The sequence below is a fragment of the Rana temporaria genome, chromosome 6, assembly GCF_905171775.1.
Source record: "Rana temporaria chromosome 6, aRanTem1.1, whole genome shotgun sequence".
Taxonomy (NCBI): domain Eukaryota; kingdom Metazoa; phylum Chordata; class Amphibia; order Anura; family Ranidae; genus Rana; species Rana temporaria.
In genome coordinates this window covers 5,302,210-5,328,796 of record NC_053494.1, presented here as the reverse complement: position 1 = coordinate 5,328,796, position 26,587 = coordinate 5,302,210, and the positions used below count along the sequence as shown (strand labels likewise).

Below are 26,587 nucleotides of genomic sequence, written 5' to 3'. Positions count from 1 at the left end.
TCAAAGTGGTTTATTTTATTTATTTTTTAATTTTTTTTTCCTGAAACTTCTCTCTTAAATTGGGGTGCGTGTTATACGCCGGCACGTGTTATACGCCGAAAAAAAAAGGTAATCTATTGTAGCTGCTAGAACCAACTCTTATGCAAAGACATTCCGTGTATTAATCAGAAATATTAAAATAAACAATTTCTACAGCTGGGAATATAAAAAAAATAGCTTCCCCTGTATTATTGGCATGGGTCAAATGAACCTACTTCTGTATTTTGCTAATATCTACAAATGAAGAGTTTATTTAGATTGCTTTTTCTATTGCGGTGGAGACAATCCTTCTAAAAACATTGTGAAAAGCTGTTCTGAAATCCTGGTTCCTCAGACTGTAAATCAGAGGATTAAAAAGAGGAACAATAACAGTGTAAAGGACAGACACCACTTTGTCAGCAGAAAAATGTTGGTTAGTGCTTGGCCGGAAATAATTAAAAAAAATGGAGCAATAAAATACGAAGACCGCTGTCAGGTGAGATGTACATGTAGAGAAAACTTTACTCCTTTTACTTTGACCTGCATTTTTAAGACAGTTCTGAATATATAGACATAGGACAGGATGGTCAGTATCAGAGACCCGCCTCCGAGAATACCACCAAAGATAAAGATGAGCAGATTGTTGATGTAGACGTCACTGCAGGAGATCTGAAACAACTGGGGAAGATCACAGAAAAAGTTTTCTATAATATCTGAATTACAAAATGTGAACTTCAAGCCACAAAGTGTGTGAATTAAGGCATTAGTACAAGCAAGGCACCATACAAAGCAGGCCAACTGTACACACACTTTCCAACGCATGATCTGTGTGTAATGTAACGGCTGACATATAGCGGTATAGCGATCATAGGACATGACAGTCAACAGTAAACATTCAGAAGCAGCAAAGAAAAGTATTAAGAAGATTTGGGTTATACATGCTGGTATGGTAATCCTTCTGTTCTTTGTGTGAAGATCAAACAACATTCGCGGGACGGTGACCGAGGAACTACCGAGATCCAAACCGGCCAGGTTCCCAAGGAAGAAATACATAGGAACATGGAGGTGAGAGTCGGTGACTATGAGGACGATGATCAATAAATTCCAGATTAATGTCAGAAGATAGATAAGAAGAAGAGAAAAAGAGGGAGTTGAAGAACGGGAAGGTCAGAAATTCCAAAGATAATTAATTCATTCAATTTTGTCTGATTTATCATTGCAAAATGTTTGGATCTTATTTCACTTGATAATATGTGTAAATAAAAATAAGGAAGACACACATATGGTCACAAATCACATTAAACCACTGAAATCCTAGAAAGGAATTTCCCCACAAAATTCAAAAACTTGTATGGGAAAAAAAAAAACACAATCCAGTTTCTTGCTACTATCAACGGCATCCTTTCATCAAAATTCTCAGGATGAAATCTCCCAGTTATTCCACGATGCATGGAGCAGAGTGTAGGTTAGTGTGTTCATCACCCAAAAAAGACTGGGAAAAGAGAGAGTAAGCTAGATTCACATACATGGCCACAACTTTAAGGCGGCGTAGCTTAAGGCATTTAGGCTACGCCTCCGTAAGTTAGTGAGGCAAGTACATGATTCACAATGTACTTGCCTGCTAAGTTACGACGGTGTAGCCTAAAGCGGGCGGGCGTAAGGGCGCCTAATTCAAATTTGTCGGTTTTTTTTGTATGATGGAAAGTTAAATGAAGGGAAAAGAGAAGAATAGAAAAAAGACAAAGAAAAGAAAAAAAGAAAAGAATAGAAAAAAGAAAAAGAAAAGAATAGAAAAAAGAAAAAGAAAAAAAAAACAGGTAAAAATGTTACTTATACCTCTAAATGTTCCTCCATAAAGTTGTGTAAAAAGAAATACAAACTCTTGTATGATGGAAAGTTAAATGAAGGGAAAAGAGAAGAATGGAAAAAAGACAAAGAAAATACAAATAGAAAAGAATATTAATTAACAGTATTTTTAACTTCAATATCAGGAAAAAAAGTGGTGCATATACCTCTAAATGTTCCTCCACAAAGTTGTATAAATAGAAATACAAACTCTTGTATGATGAAAAGCGAAAAGAAAGGAAATAAAAGAAAAGAAAAAGAAAAAAAGAATAGAAAAAAGAAAAGAAATAAAAAATGGAAAAAAGTGTTATACACACGATCATTTTTCGGCATGCAAAAAACAAAGTTTTTCCAACTTCATCATTAAAACAACGTTGCCTACCCTCCATGGTTTTTAAAAAATGCTCTAGCAAAGCGCGGTGACGTGCAACACGTACGACGGCACTAAAAAGGGGAAGTTCCATGAGGATGGCGTCACCCTTGGGGCTGCTTTAGCTGATTCCGTGTTAGTAAAAGACGATTCACGCTTTTCTGTCTGTTACAGCGCGATGAATGTGCTTACTCCATTACGAACGCTAGTTTTACCAGAACAAGCGCTCCCGTCTCATAACTTGCTTCTGAGCATGCGCTGGTTTTTCACACCGTTTTAGCCCACACACGCCATCATTTTTTACAACCCGGAAAACGACATTGTTTAAAACGTCGTTAAAAAATGCAGCATGTTAAAAAAAAAAATTGTAATTTTTCAGAACCCGAAAAATTATGTGAAGCCCACACATGATAATTTTAAATGAATTCAAAACAGCGTTAATTTCATGCCGAAAAATGATCGTGTGTAAGCGGCATAACTTATACCTCTAAATGTTCATCCATAAAGTTGTGTAAAAAGAAATACAAACTCTTGCATGATGGAAAGTTAAATGAAGGGAAAAGAGAAGAATAGAAAAAAGATGAAGAAAATAAAAATAGAAAAGAATAGAAGAAAAACACAGAAAAAAGTGTTACTTATACCTCTAAATGTTCCTCCATAAAGTTGTGTAAAAAGAAATACAAACTCTTTTATGATGGAAAGTTAAATGAAGGGAAAAGAGAAGAATAGAAAAAAGACACAGAAAATAAAAAAAGAAAAGAATAGAAAAAGAAAAGAAAAAAAAAACAGGAAAAAAGTGTTACTTATACCTCTAAATGTTCCTCCATAAAGTTGTGTAAAAAGAAATACAAACTCTTGTATGATGGAAAGTTAAATGAAAGGAGAAGAGAAGAATAGAAACAAAGAAAAAGAAAAGAAAAAAAAGAAAAGAAAAAAAAAACAGGAAAAAGTGTTACTTATACCTCTAAATATTCCTCCACAAAGTTGGGTAAATAGAAATACAAACTCTTGTATGATGAAAAGTGAAAAAAATAATAATTGGAATGAAAAGAAAAGAAAAAAAAACAGGAAAAAAAGTGTTACTTATACCCCTAAATGTTCCCAAACAAAATTGTATAAATAAAAATACAAACTCTTGTATGATGAAAAGTGAAAAGAAAGTAAAAAGACAAAGGAAAGAAAAGAAAAAAGAAAAAAGACAAAGAAAAGAAAAATAAATCAGGAAAAAAGTGTTACTTATACTTCTTAATGTTCCTCCACAAAGTTTTATAAATATAAATACAAACTGTTGTATGACGGAAATTGAAATGAAAGAAAAAAGACAAAGAAAAGTAAAGAAAAGAAAAAAAAGAAAAGAAAAAAAAAAGAAGAGAACAAAAGAAAAGAAAAAAAATCTGGGTAAAAATGTTACTTAGACCTCTAAATGATCCTCCACGAAGTTGTGTAAACAGAAATACAAACTCTTGTATGATGGAAAGTGAAAAGAAATGGGAAGGAAAGAAAAGAAAATAAAAAAAAATATAAATTATAGTTTTACCTTTTCAGTCACTTTTTTGTCTCTAAAGCCTCGTACACACGACCGAGGAACTCGACGGGCGAAACACATTGTTTTCCTCATCGAGTTCCTTGTTAGGCTGTCGAGGAACTCGACAAGGCAAGTTTCTCCATTCCCGTCGAGGAAAAAGAAGACATGCTCTCTTTTTGGCTCGACTAGATCCCTGACAGTTTCCTCGTCTAAAAATGTACACACGACCGGTTTCCTCGGCAAAAAAAAAATCCCAGCAAGTTTCTTGCTGGTTTTTGCAGAGAAACTCGGTCGTGTGTACGAGGCCTAAGCCCCCCACCAGAGGTTAATATTGATTTAAGAGGGGTGGGGTATTCTCCTCTGGAAGGGTCAGTTCAATGGAAGCAGGTCTGTTTTGGAGACTTTTTACTCAACATAATGAAGTTAATATAATAGAAAAGGTGTCATGCTGAATCATAACACCGCTGTATTATCACAAGCTATGTATATTTATAATGCACACATTTCCCCTGACATCTGCAGAGCACACAGGAGGGTTCATGTTCACTTATTTCTTTTGATATCAGTCTAAAACTTTGCTCCAATGAATGTCTACAGAAAATAGATAATCATCTAACTTAATGTATCCTTCAGAGAGATATCATTTTTCTCTACTGATAATTAAGTAACTTTAAGAAAAAGAAAACTATTCAGGTTTGAAAAGGAAAGTTTCAAAGTGAGAATCTAAAGTGGTAAAAAGTGAAACAAGTGACCAAATAAAATGCAGAAAAAAATAAAGTAAAGAATGGAGAGGTCTAAGGAAAGTTTTTTCTCCAACTGCCCTCTGCTGAAGTTTAATTAGATTTTGTCAGGAATGGATTATAGTAATGTACATTTATTTCTTTTAAGTAAAAAGACATTTTTTATAAACTTATGAAATAAGCTTCAAATCAATCTCTGTAGTATTTTTGCCTTTTTTTTTAAATATGAAAAATTGAGCAGAAAAAAATGAAAGAGCACGGGCCAGATTCAAAAAAAGAGTTACGCCGGCGTATCAGTAGATACACCGACGTAACTCGCAATCTAAGCCCATCGCATGTTTAAGTGTATGCTCAAACTGAGATACACTTAAACCAATATTTCCGCTGGCCGCTAGGTGGCGCTTTCATTGAGTTTGGCGTAAAATATTCAAATTAGTAGATACGCCGATTCACGAACGTACGCTTGCCCCGTCGCAGTAAAGATACGCTGTTTCTGTAAGAGCTATGCCGGCGTAAAGATAAAGCTGCCCCCTAGGTGGCATATCCTATGTTAAGTATGGCCGTCGTTCCCGCGTCGAAATTTTGAAATTTTACGTCGTTTGCGTAATTCGTCCGTGAATGGGGCTGGACGCCATTTACGTCCACGTCAAAACCAATGACCTCCTTGCGACGTCATTTAGAGCAATGCACGCCGGGATTTTTTAGGGACGGCGCATGCGCAGTTCGTTCGGCGCGGGGACGCGCTTCATTTAAATGAAACACGCCCCCTACCCGCCGAATTTGAATTCCGCCGCCGCAACTTTACAGGCAAGTGCTTTGTGAATGAAACACTTGCCTGAAAAACTTGCGGCGGCGTAACGTAAATCAAATACGTTACGCCCGTCCAAAAGTACGCCCATCTACATGAATCTGGCCCCAAATGTATACATTGGATAAATATGGGGAATAGTTTCTTCTATAGTAAATAATGGTGAAATAGTTCTCTTCTCTTTATAAATAATCATCTTTTGGCATCCCCATCCTATGTGTAATCACGGGACAGTATACATAATGACATGTACAGTGGACATATGTAAAGGGTTGGGAAGGTGATAGTGAATAATGAGACATACACTGGGGGGTTTAACCACTTAAGGACCACCTCCTGCACATATATATCAGCAGAATGGCTTGGCTGGGCACAGGCACGTACAGGTACGTCGCCTTTAAGAGCCCAGCCGTGGGTCGCCGGCGCGCGCACGCGACCAGGTCCGAAGCTCCGTGAACATGGCTGCGGGACCCGCGGACCCGATTGCCGCCGGTGTCCCGCGATCGGTCACAGGAGCTGAAGAACGGGGAGAGGTGAGTGTAAACACAGCTTCCCCATTTTTCACAGTGGCAGTGTCACTGATCATCTGTTCCCTGATATAGGGAAAGATGATCAATGACATCACACATTCAGCCCCGCCCCCCTACAGTTAGAAACACATATGAGGTCACACTTAACCCCTACAGTGCCCCCTAGTGGTTAACTCCTAAACTGCAATTGTCATTTTATCAGTAATCAGTGCATTTTTATAGCACTTTTTGCTGTGAAAATGACAATGGTCCCAAAAATGTGTCAAAAGTGTCCGATGTGTCCACCATAATGTCGCAGTCATGAAAAAAATCGCTGATCGCCGACATTACTAGTAAAAAAAAAATATTAATAAAAATGCCATAAAACTATCCCCTATTTTATAAACGCTATAAATTTTGCGCAAACCAACCGTTGAACGCTTATTGCGTTTTTTTTTTACCAAAAATATGTAGAAGAATACGTATCGGCCTAAACTGAGGAAAAAAAAAGTTATTTTATATATTTTTTGCGGATATTTATTTTAGCAAAAAGTTAAAAATATTGAATTTTTTCCAAAATTGTTGCTCTATTTTTGTTTATAGCGCAAAAAATTAAAACCGCAGAGGTGATCAAATACCACCAAAAGAAAGTTCTATTTGTGGGAAAAAAAGGACGTCAATTTTGTTTGGGAGCCGCGTCGCACGACCGCGCAATTGTCAATTAAAGCGACGCAGTGCCGAATCGCAAAAAGGGGCAATGTCCTTAACCTGCATATTGGCCCGGGGCTTAAGTGGTTAATGTAGATAATGTAGATTTCTGTATTCAGAAAACAAGATACGCCGGAATTTAGCTAAGATCCGACTGGCGTAAGCCTCTTACGCCGTCGTATATTAGTTGCATATTTATGCTGGCCGCTAGGTGGTGCTTCCGTAGATTTACACGAGGAATATGCAAATTAGGTAGATACGCCGATTCACAAACGTACGTACGCCCGGAGCATTTTTTTACGTTGTTTACGTAAGACTTTTTCCGGCGTAAAGTTACCCCTGCTATATAAGGCATACGCAATGTTAAGTATGGACGTCGGGCCACCGTAATTTTTTTTACGTTTTACGTTGTTTGCGTAAGTCATTCGCAAATAGGGCTGTGCGTAAGTTACGTTCACGTCTAAAGCATTGGCGATTTGTGGCATAATTTAGAGCATGCGCACTGGGATTCTTTCAAGGATGGCGCATGCGCCGTTCGTAAAAACTTTAAATACATGGGGTCACGATTAGTTAGCATAGAACACGCCCCCAACCAGCCTCTTTTGAATTAGGCGGGCTTACACCGCTCGATATACGCTACGCCGCCGTAACTAAAGGTGTCACTTTTTTGTGAATACAGTACTCACCTTTCTAAGTTACAGCGGCGTAGCGTTTCTGAGATACGCTACGCCCGCCTAAAGATAGGCGCATGTACGTGGATCTGGCCCTATATGTTTATCGGGTACACTCAGCCAGGCTCGGCTCCGCTCGCGGTCACGCCCTGTGCCGCCTCCTAGCCTTTAAGCGAGAGGAGCCGAGCGTGCCCGAGTGTACTGCGCTCAGTATATGTCGACGGCGGAGTTCAAACACAGCGCAGGAATCGGGGATTGGCTCAACAACAGTGCAGGAGAAGCGGGGAGGACACCACCAGGGCCGCAGACGGACGCCGGACCGGAGTAGTTTGCCGATGGATGCCGGACAAGACACCAAAACTGTAAGTAATTAAAAAAAAAAAATCCAGGAATTACCCTTCTACATTAAAGGGGGGGGGGGGGTTTCGCCGGTGCGCGCTATAGGCAGATAAATACGGTAATTACATTATTATTTGTTATAATTAATTATAATTATGTATTATATTATAATTTATGATTTTGTGTTTCAAACTTTATCATACCCGGGATGTCTACTAGACTCTTGTTTGGACAGATTTAAGTGAGTTATTCCTGAGAATCACAGGCCTACAATATAAAACGCCAAATTTCCATGCAAAATAATTGTACCGCTTTCAGCATCAAAAATCTGAAAGAATCATACCGCCAGGGAGGTTAAGGAATGGTTTACAAGAATAAACTAAATTAAAGAAATGTAGGAAATCAACTACATACATTTATGACCATGTGGTCCTGTTGATCTCATTTTAAAACTCCTGCGAAATTACTAGACATGTGCACACTGAAATATTTTGTTTCGGAATTTCGTTTTTCGCCTGAAATTTTTTTTTCATTTAGTTACTCCCGAAATTCGTTTTTATTTATTTTGTTAGAAATTGCATTCATCCGAAAATCTGAATTCATTAAGGTTGAATCTGTTATTGAAGGCTTATGGTGTCTATCGAATGTTCAAAGAAGATTCGACGGAGCAGTGAAACTGTACGACACATTACCCATCGAATGTTCCGCCTACAAGCTATAGTAGAATTCTAATGTTGTATGACTAGTAATAATTATATTTATTAATTATTATTACTAGTCAACCAACATTCAAATTCTTCTATAGCCTATGGGCGGAGCATTTGACCGGAAATGTACGATCGCGACCTCGTACAGTTTAGCTGCTCCGTTGAATCTTCTTACAACTTTTGACAGACACCATAAGCCTTCAATGACAGATTTGACGTTTGTATGTTTTTCGATGCTTTGTCAAATCTTCGTCATTCATGTTGAATTGTCATGTTAGTTCTGGCTATTTTACTGCTCCTCCTCTTTGGCTACAATCAGCCAATAACATTCATCATCATCATTATTTTTATTTTACTTCCCCCACCCAATTCCAGCAGCGATCTTTCCTCTCTATAATGTCGAATTTTTTCTCACTATAATGTTGAATCTTTTCTCTCTATGATGTCAAATCTTTTCTCTCCATAATGTCGAATCTTTTCTCACTATAATGTCGAATCTTTTCTCTTGATAATGTTGAATCTTTTCTCTCTATAATGTCGAATCTTTTCTCTCTATAATGTTGAATCTTTTCTCTCTATAATATCGAATCTTTTCTCTCTATAATGTCGAATCTTTTCTCTCTATAACAGTGGTCATCAACCCTGTCCTCGGGGGCCCACTAACAGGCAAGGTTTTATGTATTACCTTGGGGAGAAATGCAGACTAGAATACTGTAATCACTGAGCAGCAAATGATATCACCTGGGATGTATTTCAGTTATCTTGCAAACCTGGGCCGGTCGTTTACGTTACCCCTCATAAAGCAGGGGTAAGTCATGTTAGGTATGGACGTCGGAAACGTATGAACAGCGTCGTATTTTACGTCGTTTGTGTAAGTCGTTCGCGAATAGGGCTGTACGTAAAATACTTTCACGTCGAAAGTATTGACAGTTTGCGGCGTAATTTGGAGCATGCGCACCTGGAAACGTTCACGGACGGCACATGCGCCGTTCGTAAGAAACGTCAATTACGTGGGGTCACAAGTAATTTAGATAAAACACGCCCACATCATCCACATTTGAATTAGGCGGGCTTACGCCGGCCCAGTTACACTACGCCGCCGTAACTTACAGCGCAAGTTCTTTCTGAATACGGGACCTGCCGCTGTAAGTTACGGCGGCATAGTGTATCTGAGATACGCTACACCCGCCGAAAGATACGCAAATGTATCTGAATCCGGGCCAGATTGTTGTTGTCAGCATCATGTTGAATCTCCTATCTATATCGAGCTGTTGTTGCAACGAAAACCAAAACGAAAATAAAGCATTTATTTATGTTGGATCTTTCGTTTTACGTATTCTGCGCTCTCCTTTTCGTTTGTTAAAATGATAACGAAAATACCTGAAATTCGGACGAAAATGCATTCGGACGAAAACAAATGCACATGTCTAGAAATTACTAAGTGCTATAATGGAGTGTCTGTTGGAGTGTCAATCTGGGGTGGACAGAATGTGAAAGGGGGAATGAGACAACCCTTTCTTTTCGCCCTCCTTTCCCTTCCAATTCCCACTTCGTCCCCCTCCTCCGCTCACTCCTCCCCCTTTTTTTTCTTTGGTTTGGTAAAGTGAACTTTAACTTGCTGTATAAACAGTCTCAACCTCAGTATCTTCCCCTCTACACAGCCGATTAGCAGTCCAGCATTGGATACCAGTTCTCAGAAAGGATGTTCAGGAACTAGAAAGAGTCTAGAGAAAGTGAAATTAGTTAATAAAGACCATGGGGGGGATCAAATATGAGGAAATGATACCTAAACTGGACCTATTGATTATGTATTTATTTATTTTTTAAGAAAATGCAAAAAAAAAAAATCAACAGAGGGCAACTGGAGGATTAATATTCCATGTATTCCTCCACTCTTTATTATTTTCAATATTTTTTTTATATATATATCTTTTTTTTTATGTCCTTCAATCTTTTGTCAATCGCTCTACTTTCAAGTTTAAAATGTAACCTTTTCAAACTTGAGTGAATTTATTTTAGTTGAAGTTACTTATTTATCAGTTGTGTGTCAGTGAGGGATACATTAATTCAGAAGATTATTTATTTTCTATAGAGATTAATTTTCCCAAGAAACCATGTTGTAGAGGAATACGGAGCTAATATACCCTCCTGTGTGATCCGGAGATGTCAGGGGAAATTTCTGTATTATAAATATATCTATGGATGGCTAATACAACTGTATTGTGACCAGAAGCATCACACAGTTCTATTATTTCATATGTCCACCAGAATTTACTTCTGCTAGGGATATTAGATAAAAAAAAATCTGGAAAGAAGTTAAAACAATGGATATTCACCATTTTACGGGCTTTAAATCTTACAGGTATTTTTAATAAAAAAGACTTTAGCCTAATCTATGATTTTTTTTTTTATTTGTTTGATCCATATGTTTTAAATACAACTTTTCTTAATAGTATAGGAAATATTAGGCTCCTCGTAACATGTCCTTTGTCCTTTTCAGTGTAAAATTTAAGTCAAATTGTACAACAATCAATTGCTTCATTAGAGAAATGTATTTTCACTCTCTGTCCTAATGACAATAGTTTTACCACACGGGAAGTGAGGGCAAAATTACAAAGACAGAAACACAATTCTAACAGAGGATCTACTGTATTCTTCATTTAATCTAAAAAAAATCTCTTCAGTGTTCCCCTCGCTTATATAGACCCAGACAACAGTAAAAAAACCTGGGGGGTACTCAGGGCCGGATTTGCTCTCCCTGCCTCCCCAAGGCCAGGTTCCGCAATGCACCCCCTCCCTGCCAACCGAACTACCCCCCCCCCCCAAATCAACGGAGAATGGCAACCGGATGGCAGGGGCGGCACGGTTAGTTTAAATATATGTTTTCTTTTTTTTTAACTTTTTTATCACTTTTTTATTTTTATTTATTTGTAGCTTGTTGCTTACTTTTTTTTATTTTTATATAATTTTCTTATTATTTTTCTTATTCTTTACTTTTTAATTACTTTTTTATTTTATTCATTTAATTATTTCTTCTTATTATTTTTTTTTATTATTTTTTTTTCACTTAACTTTTTTGCTATAATTACAGAAGAAAACAATTTCTCTGTGTGATAGCAATTGGAGGTGACAGGTTCTCTTTATTGACCCTGTCACCTCCAAAACAGGAGTCGTAGCACTGTGCTAGAACTCCTGTCACAGCTGAGATGGGAAGAGCACAGCTCTCCCCTCTCACTGTGTACATCGGCAGCAGGGACATGAGACAGACTCGGTGGCTGGGGGAGGACGGTGTCCCAACGACAGAGCCAGCAGAGAGAGGTATGTGGGGTGGGAGGAGGGGAGGACGGACAGGAGCACACATTTTACAAGTAATTTTGGCGACATCGCCACAATCACTTGTTAAGAGAGAGAGAGAGAGAGAGAGACTTGTAAAGCGCAACACATGCAAACTGAATCGCCTCTGGGCGCTGTATCCATTGCATGGGTAAGGAACCCCTTGACCTCAGAAGCGAGCAGATTCCCCCATAACTTACCGCCCTTAACTGTATGTTACGGGCTGTCGGGGAATCCATGCCACTGCCGCCCCTTGGCGCCCTGCCACCCCAAAGGCCTGGCCTCAGTGGCCTTGTGGGAAATCCAGGCCTGGGGGTACTGACACTTCTCCACTCTATCCAACTCTTAAGCCCTGTACACACGGGCCAGAATATCATCAGAAAAAACCTTTGTTTTTCCGGATGAGATTCTTGGCAAGAATCCCTTGCCGGCCGAGCGTACAGACACTCCATTCAAAAGAACTGCCGTTCTTTTGAATGGAACAAACACGGTGACGTCATCGACTACGACAAGCATGCGCCCGTCACATTCAATGCCGTCGCCGCCATCTTGCTACACCCTACCCATGCCTTGGAAGCTACCGCGCATGCGTCAACATCATTTGGAGCATGCATGGGTTTCTACGACGACAGGAAAGTATACAAACTCTCGGGTTTCTCATCAGGAAAACACTGCCGAGAATCACAACGACAAAATAGAGAGCAGGTTCTCTATTTTTCTCGTCGAGATTTTGGGCAGTTTTCTTGACGAGAAACCTGAAAGCCTCATACACACGCTCGGTTTACTCGGCAAGAAAGCTTTGCCAGCAGTTTTCTTGCTGGTTCTTGCCGAGAAAACCGAGCATGTGTACAAGGCTTAAGAAAAGGAGCGGGGCCTGCTCGTGGCTCTGCATCTGTATGGACACAGTGAGCTAGGACTCGGTTCAGGTGCCCCCATAGCAAGCTGCTTGCTGTGGAGGCACTCAACAGGAGGGAGGGACCCGAGAAGAGGAGGATCCGGGCTGCTCTGTGCAAATCCACAGCACAGAGGAGGTAAATATAACATGTTTGCTATTTTTAACCAAAAAAAGGAGACTTTACAATCACTTTAATTACATGTTCAGGTACCTTGAATGTTATTGCAGATCAGGGTCTTCATCTATAAATATTTTTCTTGCTTGAAGTCCCTGCAACCTATTGATCTCAGAGCAGAAAAAGTAGAACATATTTTTACCTTCCGACTGAATACTGAGGGCCAGATCCACAAAGCGTTTACGCTGGCGTATCTATTGATACGCCGCATAACTTCTAGGTTGCTCGGGCGTATCTTTGTTTTGTATCCACAAAACAAGATACGCCTGAAGCTGGGCTAGATCCGACTGGCGTACGTCTTAGTACCCTGTTGGATCTTAGGTGCATATTTACGCTGGCCGCTAGGTGGCGTTTCCGTCGATTTCCGCGTTGAGTATGCAAATTAGCTAGATACGGCGATCCACAAACGTACATCCGGCCGGCACTTTTTTTATCGTCATTTCCGTAAGGCTTTTTTTGGCATATAGTTACCCCTGCTATATGAGGCGTATCCATATGGACGTCGTTCCCGCGTCGAATTTTGGAAATTTTACGTTGTTTGCGTAAGTCGTTCGCGAATAGGGCTTTGCGTAGAATGACATTCATGTTGTAAGCATTGGCTTGTAGCGGGTTAATTCCGAGCATACGCACTGGGATACCCCCACGGACGGCGCATGCGCCGTTCAGAAAAAAAGTAATTTACGTCGGGTCAAGACGTATTGCCATAAAACACGCCCCCATCTCATCCATTTGAATTGCGCGTCCCTACGCCGACACAGTTACACTACGACGCCGTAACTTACGGCGCAAATTCTTTGAGAATACGGGAAATACGCTGTAAGTTACGGCGGCGTAGTGTATCTGAGATACACTACGCCGGCCGTAAAGAAGCGCCACGCTTTCGTGGATCTGGCCCTGAGCATTTATTGTATTAAAAGCTAATTTTTGTAACCTAATTTGGGGTCTTGTTCATACAGCCTGGACTGTAAAGTTATATTTTTATTTCTGATGCCGCAGTAAAAAGTGACTTTTTAATGTACCTTTGAAAAATGACAACTGGAATTACATTGAGCTCCATGTATACTGCGGGAACTTCGATGTTCTAAAGTCTGAGATTTCTAGTGAAGAATTTACATTTGGCATTGCTGACCGTAATAGGAAACTCATGGCTCATGGTTTCTGCACCTAATTTTAAGTCACCATTTGGATTATGTTGTTGAAACGTTTCTATATTGGATGATTTAGATGTCATAAATCAAGTGTGACAACTGATAAAGGAGGTAATTGTGACTTATTTATTTCCTTTTTTCATTTATTTATCACATCATAAAAATATTGCAATGGAGAATCAGACATTACTGAATATATTTGTTTTCTCCGGATTGTCCGACCTTCCAGGTCTTCAGCTCCCTCTGTTTCTCTTCTTCCTTCTCATCTACCTTCTGACATTAATCTGTAATTTGCTGATCATCTCTCTCATTGTCACCGACTCTCACCTCCATGTTCCTATGTACTTCTTCCTGGGGAACCTGGCCGGTTTGGACCTCTGTTGTTCTTCAGTCACCGTCCCGCGAATGTTATTTGACCTTCACACCGAGAGAAGAAAGATTACCACCATGGATTGTATAACCCAAGTCTTCTTCTTTATGTTCATTGTTGACGCTGAGGCTTTTCTATTGTCTGTCATGTCCTATGATCGATATACTGCTATATGTCAGCCATTACATTACATACAGATCATGAATTCAAAGCTCTGTGTAAAGTTGGTTTCCATTGTGTGGTTTCTTGGCTTTTCCCATTCTCTAGTTCACACACTTTGTGTCTTAAAATTAACTTTTTGTGGATCAGGCATTATAAAAAGTTTTTTCTGTGACCTTCCCCAGTTGTTTCAGATCTCCTGCAGTGATGTCTACATCAACATTTTACTTGTCTTTATCTTAGGTGGCATCCTTGGAGCTGGATCTGTGATACTGACCATTCTGCCCTATGTCTATATATTCAAAACTGTCCTGAAAATACAAGTTAAAGGTAAAAGGAGTAAAGTTTTCTCTACATGTACATCTCACCTGACAGTGGTCTTCATATTTTATTGCTCCATTATGTTTAATTATTTTCACCCAAGGACAAATAATGATTTTACTGCTGACAAAGTGTTGTCCATCTTTTACACCATTATTTTTCCTCTCTTCAATCCTCTAATCTACAGTCTGAGGAATCAGGATATCAGGACAGCCTTTACAAAGGTTTTTCCTTTTAGGAAAATATTCCACCTTTCAACAAAATACACAATTCACATTAGCTAACCCCTCATTTGTAGATATTAGAAAGATATAGAAGTAATGTTCTGGTATTTATTACAGGTATTTATACAGTGTCGACAATTTACATGTGGCTCCTACCTTTACTCGCACATGAACTTTAATGACATCCCAGTCTTATAGCTAGATTCAGAGACAGTTACGCCGGCATATCAGTAGATACGCCGTCGTAACTCTGAATCTACGTCGTCGTAAATTTAAGCGTATTCTGGAAACCAGATACACTTAAATTAGGCTAAGATACGAGCGGCGTAAGTCTCCTACGCAGTCGTATCTTAGGGTGCATATTTAGGCTGGCCGCTAGGTGGCGCTTCCGCTGAGTTAGGTGTAGAATATGCAAATGAGCTAGATACGCCGATTCAGAAACGTACATGCGCCCGGCGCATTTTTTTAACATCGTTTACGTAAAGCTTTTTCCGACGTAAAGTTAGTCGAACAAATAGCTGGCCTAGCCAATGTTAAGTATGGCCGTCGTTCCCGCGTCAAATTTTGAAATTTTTACGTTGTTTGCGTAAGTCGTCCGTGAATGGGGCTGGATGTAAATTACGTTCACGTAGAAACCAATACGTCCTTGCGGCGTACTTTGGAGCAATGCACCCTGGGATATGTCCACGGACGGCGCATGCGCCGTTCCTTAAAAACGTCAATCACGTCGGGTCACTAGTCATTAACATAAAACACACCCCCTGTTCATCATTTGAATTAGGCGCGCTTACGCCGGCCCAATTACGCTACGCCGCAGTAACTTAGGAGGCAAGTGCTTTGTGAATACAGCACTTGCCTCTCTGACTTACAGGGGCGTAGCATATATGCGATACGCTACGCCGCCTCAAAATTAAGCCAGTCTATCTGAATCTGGCAGGGTTCAATATTGAGTTGGCCCCGCCCTTTACAGCTATAACAGCTTCAACTCTTCTGGGAAGTGTTGACTAGTTTCTGCGAGTCTTATATTCTCAACTGGCCACAAGGGGTCATCTGTTGCCGTATGAGTGTATGTGAAATCTCCATTAATAGCTGTACAATATTGTAATTATGAATACATTTCATTTAGCTAGCATCTATTGAGGGTGTGCAACAGGGCATCACAGAAGTGTCTGGTAGACCAGACAACTCGGTGCCTAGGCTTGTGTATACAAACAATGGAGATCCAAACCTCATTGTTTTACACATACTCACTTCAAAGGATCTGATGCTGGGATATGCAATGAAGGGAGGCCAACCCGTAATCAATTCTTAACTTCCCGTGAAAATTCAAGTATCGTATTTATCGGCATATAGCACACACCTTTTTCCCCTTAAAATCAGGGGGAAATCGTAGGTACGTGTTATACACCAAACGGCTGCCTCAGAGGGGAAGGAGGGAACAATCGCCGCCGAAATAGACAGAGCCGAATCTCCTGTGTACTCGGCTCCACTCTAAGTCACGCCCCGTCCCGCCTCCTATCATTTATGTCCTGTCATTGGACCAGTGTTATGTCCATCATAGGAGCTGGGCCAAGGGGTGGGACTGAGCGGGACTGCGAGGCAAGCCAAGACGAGCCGAGTACACAGGACATCTGGCTCTATCTCAGCGGCGCTTGTTCACTACTCGGCAGTCAGATTGAAAATAATGGAATGCTTAAGGAATGACATAACCGCATATAGTGACCATGTTTGTCTTCCCCTGATCATAGCTCTGTACAGGGCCATATTCTTTTGTGTTCCATTTACCAGCACAGTGACTAATACGTGCCATGCATGCTTGTTTGTATCCTGCACATCTTCATTAATATGCTCTATCTCATTTTCTGCAAAATGACAAGTCCACAGAGGACTGATCATGCTACTTTTTTGGGCAAGGCTGCAGATGGACACTGATAAGGCTGGATTGATGGGCATTTAAAATGTAAGGGCCAGATTCACATAGAATCTGCGGCGTTACACCGCCGCAAGTTTACAGCGTAAGTGCCTGATTCACAAAGCACTTGCCTGTAAACTTGCGGCGGCGTAGCGTAAATCCGCCCGGCGCAAGCCCGCCTAATTCAAATGGGGCAGGCACCATTTAAATTAGGTGAGTTCCCTCGCCGAACGTACTGCGCATGCTCCATCCGTAAAATTACCCGACGTGCATTGCGCTAAATGATGTCGCAAGGACGTCATTGGTTTCGACGTTAACGTAAATGGCGTCCAGCTCCATTCACGGACGACTTACGCAAACGACGTGAATTTTCAAATTTCGACGGCCATACTTAACATTGGCTAGACCACCTAGAGGGCAGCCTTAGGCCCCGTACACACGACCGAGTTTCTCGGCAGAATTCAGCCAGAAACTCGGTCGGAGCTGAATTCTGCCGAGAAACCCGGCCGTGTGTACACTTTCGGCCCGAGGAAGCTGACGAGGATCTCGGCGAGGAAATAGAGAACATGTTCTCTATTTCCTCGTTGTTCTATGGGGGAACTCGGCCCGCCGAGCTCCTCGGCGGCTCCAGGACTGAACACGCCGAGGAACTCGATGTGTTTGGCATGTCGAGTTCCTCGGTCGTGTGTATGGGGCCTTTGTTTTACGCCGCGTATCTCGATGGAAACAACGTAAATTTAGAGCGACGGGCAAAGCGTACGTTCGTGAATTGGCGTAACTAGTCATTTGCATATTCTACGCCGACCAGAATCGACACCTAGCGGCCGGCCTAGAATTGCAGCCAAAGATCCAACGGTGTAAGTCAATTACACCTGTCGGATCTTTGTGAGAACTATGCGTAACCTGATTCTATGAATCAGGCGCATAGTTACGACGGGCGGATCTCAGAGATACGACAGCGTATCAGGAGATACGATGGCGTATCAGGAGATACACCGTCGTATCTCTTTTGTGAATCTGGCCCTAAGTTTTTTTCCTTAAACTTCCCCCCCTAAAAGTTTTTCTCCTTAAACTTCTCTCCTAAACTTGGTGTTACACGCCTGTGTGTGTTGTACACCGATAAATACGGTATATCTCCTGTTCAGCATAGTTACAATTTGCATGAAAGGTGACTGACTTATGCACAGTATAGGGATTTGACATGTAGCCAGTCCTTAACCAGTAATAGGTAAGCCCTCCAATCAAGAGCCACTATATGCCAACCAATGAAGCATCAGCCTATAATGATAAACATGGACTAGATGGGAGGGAAATTAACTTTATGGGAGAGCAGCCATCAGAATGTAAACAAAGGGTAATTATGGGAAAGGTCTGCCTTTTACTTGTAACTAAATGTGTTTGTAGATTAATGTTTTAAGGAATATACTCTGTATTCCTTCATGTAATTCCTTTATTTTAAAGGGGTTGTAAAGGAAAAAGGGTTTTTTCACCTTAATGCATTTTATGCATTAAGGTGAAAAAACTTCTGAGTATACCGGCCCCCCCGGCCCCCAGTTATACTTACCTGACCCCTCCAAAGTCCCATGCTTGGCCCCGACATCCTCTTCGCCGTCAATCAAATCCAATGACGCGCCGTGGGGCCGATCGCTGTATCACGGGAGCGCGCCCACAAGGACTCCACACTATGCGAGCTCCCTCGCACGAATGTGTCGAGTTCTTGCGGGGAGGACCAGAGACAGCCGCCGAGGGACCACAGAAGACGTGGATCGGGGCCACTCTGTGCAAAACAAACTGCACAGTGGAGGTAAGTATAACATGTTTGTTATTTAAAAAAAAAAAAAAATCCTTTACAAACCCTTTAATCTAATATTTTCTCCCTTGGTGTAGACTATAGATAGATGGTTTGTGTATTAGATGGACTTTCAACTATGCTCCAATAAATGTCATTGTGTTAACGCTTTCACTGTTGGTCAAATGACTCTCATTTAACCCACATCTTATCTTTGAGATATTAAATCTTAAATATAATAAACGAGTAACAGAAGACTGTCCACAAGGTTTAGGAGGGTGTCTATGGGAATGTTTGACCATTCTTCCAGAAGAGCATTTGTGAGGTCAGACACTGATGTGGACCAGAAGACCTAAACCTTGTGGTGCCAGCACCGTTTGTTAATGCACCCAAACTTGTATTAATTTGTAAGCAATAACATAAGTGGAATGGGACTTAAATTAATATCATTGGCTATTCATGTTTTGAAATTTTAAAGGATCCCCCCCTCTCAACAAAAAAAGGAAAAAAACAACTTTCCACCACACTCCTATTTTACTATTAGCCTTCTCTTTGTCCCCCAGTCACCCACTCTAGATTATTTTGTAAAGGGCCTACATGCTCAGACCTAAACTTTTTACTATTAATATATTTGAAGATTTTTTGGGGGTTTGTCCTACTATCTTTTGCAATCTGTCGTTCGTTTTGACGTCATCATTAATTACAATAACAATAACATAGCAATACATTTGTTTGATTGTTTCTTTGAGAAAATAATAAACTTTCTTCCGGTAGTTTTTTCTTTTGTAAGGATTGTGTGTTGAAAAGCATATGTATTATTAAAACAATTATCAATAAAACTTTAACAGCGCTGAAAGCCTCTGGAACCGGCTCATGAGTTAAAAAACTCATATAGCTAGATTCACGTAGGGTGCCGCATCTTTAAGGCGGCGTAGTGTATCGTATTTACGCTACGCCACCTTAAGTCAGAGAGGCAAGTACTGTATTCACAAAGCACTTGCCTCCTAACTTACGGCGGCGTAGCATAAATGGGGCCGGCGTAAGCGTGCCTAATTCAAATGAGGATGGGGGGGCGTGTTTTATGGAAATGTTTGGTGACCCGACGTGATTGACGTTTTTTATGAACGGCGCATTCGCCGTCCGTGTACGTATCCTAGTGTGCATTGCTCCAAAGTACGCCGCAAGGATGTTATGGTTTCGACGTGAACGTAAATTACGTCCAGCCCCATTCACAGACGACTTATGCAAACAACGTAAATTTTTCAAACTTCGACGTGGGAACGACGGCCATACTTAACATTGACTAGTCCAGCTATTTGTTCGACTAACTTTACACCGGAAAACGCCTTACGTAAACGGCGTATCTTTACTGCGACGGGCGCACGTACGTTCGTGAATCGGCGTATCTAGGCATTTACATATTCTACTCCGAACTCAACTGAAGTGCCACCTAGCGGCCAGCGAAAAAATGTCACCCTAAGATACGATGGCGCAGGCTGTCATATCTTAGCTAGGTTTAAGTGTATCTCAGTTTGAGCATACACTTAAACTTAGGACGGCGCAGATTCCGAGTTACGTTGGCGTATCTACTGATACGCCGGCGTAACTCTCTCTGAATCTGGCTAATAATCTTCAAAAATGTAATGACAAAATGACACCGTGGGTGTAAATTAACAATGGCAATCACCCATAGGTAATGTCCATACAATAATTCCAACCTTCCAGAGTCCTATTCCAAAAGTTGAGTCCGATTTGACTCCTTAAATGTTAATATGCAGGGGAGCTGCGGTGGCTCAACGCGTTTGGCACTGCGCTGATAAGCCATTCACCTCTGCAGCTAGGGGTTCGGATCCCGGTCTCGGCTACATGTGAATTGAGTTTGGTGGTCTCAGCCCGGCTCCCGGTGGGTGTGCTATGCGAGGTAAGCCTGCGCTTAGTACGCCCACCCCCCTCCCACAAAAACCACCACACTTACACGCACTCGAAATTGGGTTAACATCACGCACTTTGACCACGCGGTCTCTAAAAAGAGAGGCGAAGGACTAACAGGGCTGGTTGAGCGGGCTAATCCTCTCACTCCCTTATAGGGAGTCCCTCTGCCCCGTTGGGCTTCAAAGCGGAGCAGGTAGGGTGGGCTGTGTGGGAGGACCCCCTCACACACCTGCCATTGCCACCCGGGGCATGGAGAAAGGTGGCAGATTGTCTCTGGGGGAGGCCTGCCTACTCCCAACTCCTGCAGTCCGGCTCCTCTCTCGAGTACACGCACAAAATTCACTTTAAGAAAAAAAAAATGCTAATATGCACAATTCTGGTGGTATTCTCCGGGTGCTATCTCTGATCCCATCAGATAATCCAACTTTCACTCTGTTGTGCTCCCCTTATGGTGTTGTACTCACCAGATTGTAGCAATCATCAGCATTGTATGAATCCAACCAATACGACCAGTCTCAGTAGATCTCCTCAGGTGTATGTTGGTGGTGTTCATAGGATATATACGTGCAGCACAGCGGACATGCAGGGAAGCAAAGGAGACTGCATATGGTGTAAAACCCTTTTATTTAAGAAAAACAACCCCTGCTACCCACATATGCTTACACAATATAAAATAATTAAAGCTTGTCACTTAGGCTGCTGCATCTGCTCATTTTTTCCCTTACAGTATTCAGAATTTGTAAAAGACCCCCCAAACCTTTCACTGGAAGATGTACGGACCTGCCAATGAAAGGGTTTAACCAGCAACAATGATAATCACCAATGGTGATTACTCCAGCCATTTATTTTACATATATGTGAGAAAAATAAAGATTTCTGTCATGGCAATTTCACCTTATTTATTCTCCAAGTTATAGAAGCACAAGAAAGAATAAGAGTGGTTGTCAGTGAGACAGAAGGACATATACAGTTATAAAAACCCGAAGATAATTTTAGTGAAAAAATTGTTGCAAGCCCTGTCCCCATCACTTTCTGCCCCGATCACCATATTGTGGATATAGACCAGGGGTCTCCAAACTTTTCAAACAAAGGGCCAGTCTATTGTCTTTGTAACATCTCTAAAATTCGCCCCTTTCTAACAAATGAAACCACCAAACTCCTCATTCACTCCCTTGTTATCTCTCGCCTTGACTATTGCAACTCCCTTCTTATTGGCCTGCCTCTCTATAGGCTATCCCCTCTTCAGTCTATTATGAATGCTGCTGCCAGACTTATCCACCTTACCAACCGCTCAGTATCTGCCAAACCTCTCCTCCAATCCCTACACTGGCTTCCTATCACCCAGCGAATTAAATTCAAAATACTAACCACAGCCTACAAAGCCATCCACAACTCTGCCCCAAGCTACATCACCAATCTTGTCTCTAAACATATCCCAAACCGTCCTCTCCGCTCTTCTCAAGACCTCCTACTGTCAAGCTCTTGTGTCTCTTCCTCCCATGCTCGTCTCCAGGATTTCTCCAGAGCCTCTCCCATCCTCTGGAACTCACTACCTCAACCTGTCCGGCTATCCCCTACTCTTGCTACCTTCAGGCGATCCCTGAAAACTCACCTCTTCAGGGAAGCCTATCACGTCTCCAACTAATCTTTTACCACTTCCATCAGCTCATTCCCCATAGTTACAACCTTTTGTACCACCTGCCCCACCCTATTAGATTGTAAGCTCTTCTGAGCAGGGCCCTCTTAATCCTCTTGTATTTTATTGTATTGTAACTGTGTTGTCTCCCTTTTATATTGTAAAGTGCTGCGTAAACTGTTGGCGCTATATAAATCCTGTATAATAATAATAATAATAAATTGTCCTTTAGACTTTAGGAGGGCCAGATTGTGTCCAGCAGAGGCAGAAAATGTCCTGGGCCCGGCATCAGTGAAAATAAATATGGCCTCAGGGTCAGTGGTCAATAGGAGGAGGAGTAGTGCACCTATTAGTAGGAGGAATAGTATCCCCTTGGGGATATCGGTGAAATATATAGTGCCCCATTTTTGGTGTCGGTGGGAGGAATAGTGCCCCAAGGGCCGGATAAAGGCTATGAAAGGGCCACATCTGGCCCTCAGGCCGCAGTTTGGAGACCCCTGATATAGACTATAGACAAAAACACAAAAGATATTCTATGTACAAAGAAGTGTTAGTTGGCGATATTGAGCATTAACCTCCCTGGCGGTATGATTCATTCAGATTTTAGGTGCTGAAAGCGGTACCATTATTTTGCATGGAAATTTGGCGTTTTATATTGTAGGCCTGTAATTCTTAGGAATAACTCACTTTAATCTGTCCAAACAAGAGTCTAGTAGACATCCCGGGTATAATAAAATTTGAAACACAAAATCATAAATTATAATACAATAAATAAATATAAATATTTATAACAAATAATATAATAATAATAATAATAATAAAAATTATTACTTTTAATTATTTGATGACGAATTTCCCCCCAAATCGCTATCGCTCAATTCTGCAAGTGATTCTAATTTATTATCGCTGTTTTCTAGCTGCTCTAAAACCACTTTTGACATAAAGGGACACTTTTTGGTTGCTATGGACAATCTACAGTTTGCAGGCAGAAAGAACAGTTTTTATTATATAAAAAGTACATGTAGGACACTGGACAGACCACTAGGGACAAGGGGGGGGGGGGTGTATTTTTTACATACAGTACTGTAATGTATAAGATTACAGTATACTGTATGTATTGTGTTTATTTACTTTTTTAAATTTGGCGCCGATCTTCGCCCCCGTGCGTCGTAACGTCGCAGGGAATGGAGCTCAGCGGCACTCGGCACTATGAATCGAGCGAGGAGGACACAGGTCGATCACACAGCGGGGAGGCATCGCAGGATCCAGGGACAAGGGGCCAGATTCACCAAAGAGATACGACGGTGTATCTCCTGATATGCATAGATATCCATAAGATCCGACAGGTGTAATTGTTTTACACTGTCGGATGCAATAACGCGGCCGCCACTGGGTGGAGTTCGCGTCGTATTCCAGCGTCGGGTATGCAAATTAGCAGTTACGGCGGATCCACGACGGATTTTCGCGTTCGCTACATCGTCCGTAGTCAAGTTTCCCATCGCAATTTTAGTCGTTATTTGACCTGCCCTAACTTTACTCAGCAATCGTATTGCTGTTTAAAGTATGGCCGTCGTTCCCGCGGCGAAATTTAAAAATTAACGTCGTTTGCGTAACACGTCCGGGAATACGGAAGTACGCTACGCGCGTCGCCGTTCGAAAAAATTACGTCACGGCGCGCAAAGCATGGCGGGAATTCCGAAACGGAGCATGCGCAGTAGGTCCGGCGCGGGAGCGTGCCTAATTTAAATGGCACACGCCCATTTGAATTGGCCCGCCTTGCGCCGGAGGCTGCCAACGTAGTTTTCATCGCAAGTGCTTTGTGAATCGGGCACTTGCGATGAAAACTTGCGGTGGTGTAACGTATCAACGATACATTACGCCGCCGCTCACCTACGTGAATCTGGCCCAAGGTAAGTAACTTGTGCCTGTGGACTCCTTGTAGTGGACTTTTAAGGCACAAATGTCTTAAAACATATATAAAGTAGTATATTGTTTATTAAAATATATTTCTTAGAAAAAGAGGTATGTATAAAACACATGTATATGCACATACAGAGCATGCTCAAACATATTTACAATGTTATCAACATCATCATATTGATTTTAAATATTTAATTAAATTCTTGCACTGACGCGTTTCAGAGTGTATCTGTATCTCCTTCTTCAGGGGTGTGATTAAGCAATAATATTATGTATTATATGTTGAATTGGCGTAACTCTCTTGAATAAAAATATTGATACAAAAAAATCACTGGCGCTCAATGGGAAATAACTAATATCCCATGAAATACTTGAAACCCTCGTATGGGCTGAGAACAGTCCGTGCTGCAGAGATCCGGATACCCTGAAGTACCACAAATACACAAATACACCAAAAAGGAAAACTCTGCGCTCCTGAAAGTTCACCAATTATAAATCCACTTAATGTTTGTGAAGAAAAAAACATACATTAACACTTTAATTTTCGGAAGATCCAGTCCTTTATATGGTTAAAAAAGGGAAAGTTTCCACAATGTGCACAATATGATAAAAAAGTATAAAAAAAACTTTCCAAATGTCTGCATCAGACCAGCACCCTCTTCAGACTTCAAATGGTTAAAGCTTGCGGTTTTAGTTTGTGGGCTGTCTAGCAAGACATCATTAGTGCAAATGGTGAGCACAGTACATTACCCAGCCAGATGTAAACATCGATCGAATGTCCTTCTCCTGGCTGATGTAACAATGTCCGGGATCCTAAGCTCTCTCCTATGCGGGTCTGGAAGCTTCACAGACCCGATAAATGTGACTGCTGGAGACACAGGGTGGATCAGCCTATCAGAAAGGACGCTCTCCCTGGGTGAACATGCAAGCGTCCCACGTCTGAGACACTGTTTCAGTAAACCAGCTGTACTGCAGGGAGAAGTTTAGGCGCCCTCCAGTGGGCAAATTGCAGTATGCGCTTGTTGAAAAATCAACAGCGTTGCATGGCGATTAAAATAATCGGATATAAAAGTTCTTATGCATGAATAGGATCTTCCATCATAAAAGGGGGATATTAAGAGGGGTCCTAGACGACGCGTTTCGCCCTTACAAGAGCTTTGTCACAGTCAATAGGACCTAGGTATAAAGTTTAATTAAATAGACTAAGATAGGGGGGGGAATTTGAGGAAGGGGAGGAGAAAGGCAGAAGGGAGGTCTTCTGGATACATAAGTTCGCCATGCAACGCTGTTGATTTTTCAACAAGCGCATACTGCAATTTGCCCACTGGAGGGCGCCTAAACTTCTCCCTGCAGTACAGCTGGTTTACTGAAACAGTGTCTCAGACGTGGGACGCTTGCATGTTCACCCAGGGAGAGCATCCTTTCTGATAGGCTGATCCACCCTGTGTCTCCAGCAGTCACATTTATCGGGTCTGTGAAGCTTCCAGACCCGCATAGGAGAGAGCTTAGGATCCCGGACATTGTTACATCAGCCAGGAGAAGGACATTCGATCGATGTTTACATCTGGCTGGGTAATGTACTGTGCTCACCATTTGCACTAATGATGTCTTGCTAGACAGCCCACAAACTAAAACCGCAAGCTTTAACCATTTGAAGTCTGAAGAGGGTGCTGGTCTGATGCAGACATTTGGAAAGTTTTTTTTATACTTTTTTTATCATATTGTGCACATTGTGGAAACTTTCCCTTTTTTAACCATATAAAGGACTGGATCTTCCGAAAATTAAAGTGTTAATGTATGTTTTTTTCTTCACAAACATTAAGTGGATTTATAATTGGTGAACTTTCAGGAGCGCAGAGTTTTCCTTTTTGGTGTATTTGAATAAAAATATATGAGGGCAAAGTATGCTCCGCCAGAAGTCTGAGAGGTGGTATGCCCTCAGGAGGGCATTTGTACGGGACCTGAAGGCCCAAAAGGGTTGGTAAAGTTTCCACACCACACACAAAATCCCGGGAGCCAAGGAACCCACTGGGGCCAAAAAATTGCGAGCGACCCTGCTGTGCGATCTCACACAAAGTGGAGGAAGGTTTGCCGGCTGTGGAGCCAAGCATCCGCCAATGCTAAAGAAGGTTGTGACCATTCGTCCCAGCATCCAACACTGGACTGGTGTGGATTCCTCCCTAATTCCTAATTATTTACATTTTTTTTTAAAGTTCTGTCTGAGATTTTAATGCACAGACGTCAAAGAGGTTCTTGAGAAGTGGTTTGTCAGCATTTTTTATGATAATAGCGGGGATCCCTTCGCTGACTGTCATGCCTATTTTCTTTGCTTCACATATTATGGTGTGCACCACACTTTTGAGTTTTTGTCACTTCTTTTTTTTTTTCATACCAACGTTTGTTTATTGAGTGGTAAGAAAAATACAAATACGATATCTGATGGGATGCAACCCATGTGAGAACATTTTAGTTTTTGTCACTTCTGATGAAGCCATTGTCGTGGTGAAACATGTTGAGTTGTGGGTCAAATTTG

General features: G+C 41.4%; 1 protein-coding gene and 1 pseudogene across 1 annotated transcript; one reads left to right on the top strand and one right to left on the bottom strand.

The window, feature by feature from the left end:
- Window positions 1-225: 225 nt before the first annotated feature.
- LOC120942574 lies at window positions 226-1,132 on the bottom strand (annotated as a pseudogene).
- A 12,830-nt stretch (window positions 1,133-13,962) lies between these two features.
- Window positions 13,963-14,925, top strand: LOC120942853 (olfactory receptor 1019-like). The gene has a single exon (XM_040355778.1). It carries the CDS (start codon window positions 13,963-13,965, stop codon window positions 14,923-14,925), a length of 963 nt encoding a protein of 320 aa, XP_040211712.1.
- The last annotated feature ends 11,662 nt before the right edge of the window (window positions 14,926-26,587 follow it).

Bases quoted from the DNA above. Each gene is read 5' to 3' on its own strand.
- LOC120942853 (XM_040355778.1), top strand. From the start codon at position 13,963: ATGGAGAATCAGACATTACTGAATATATTTGTTTTCTCCGGATTGTCC.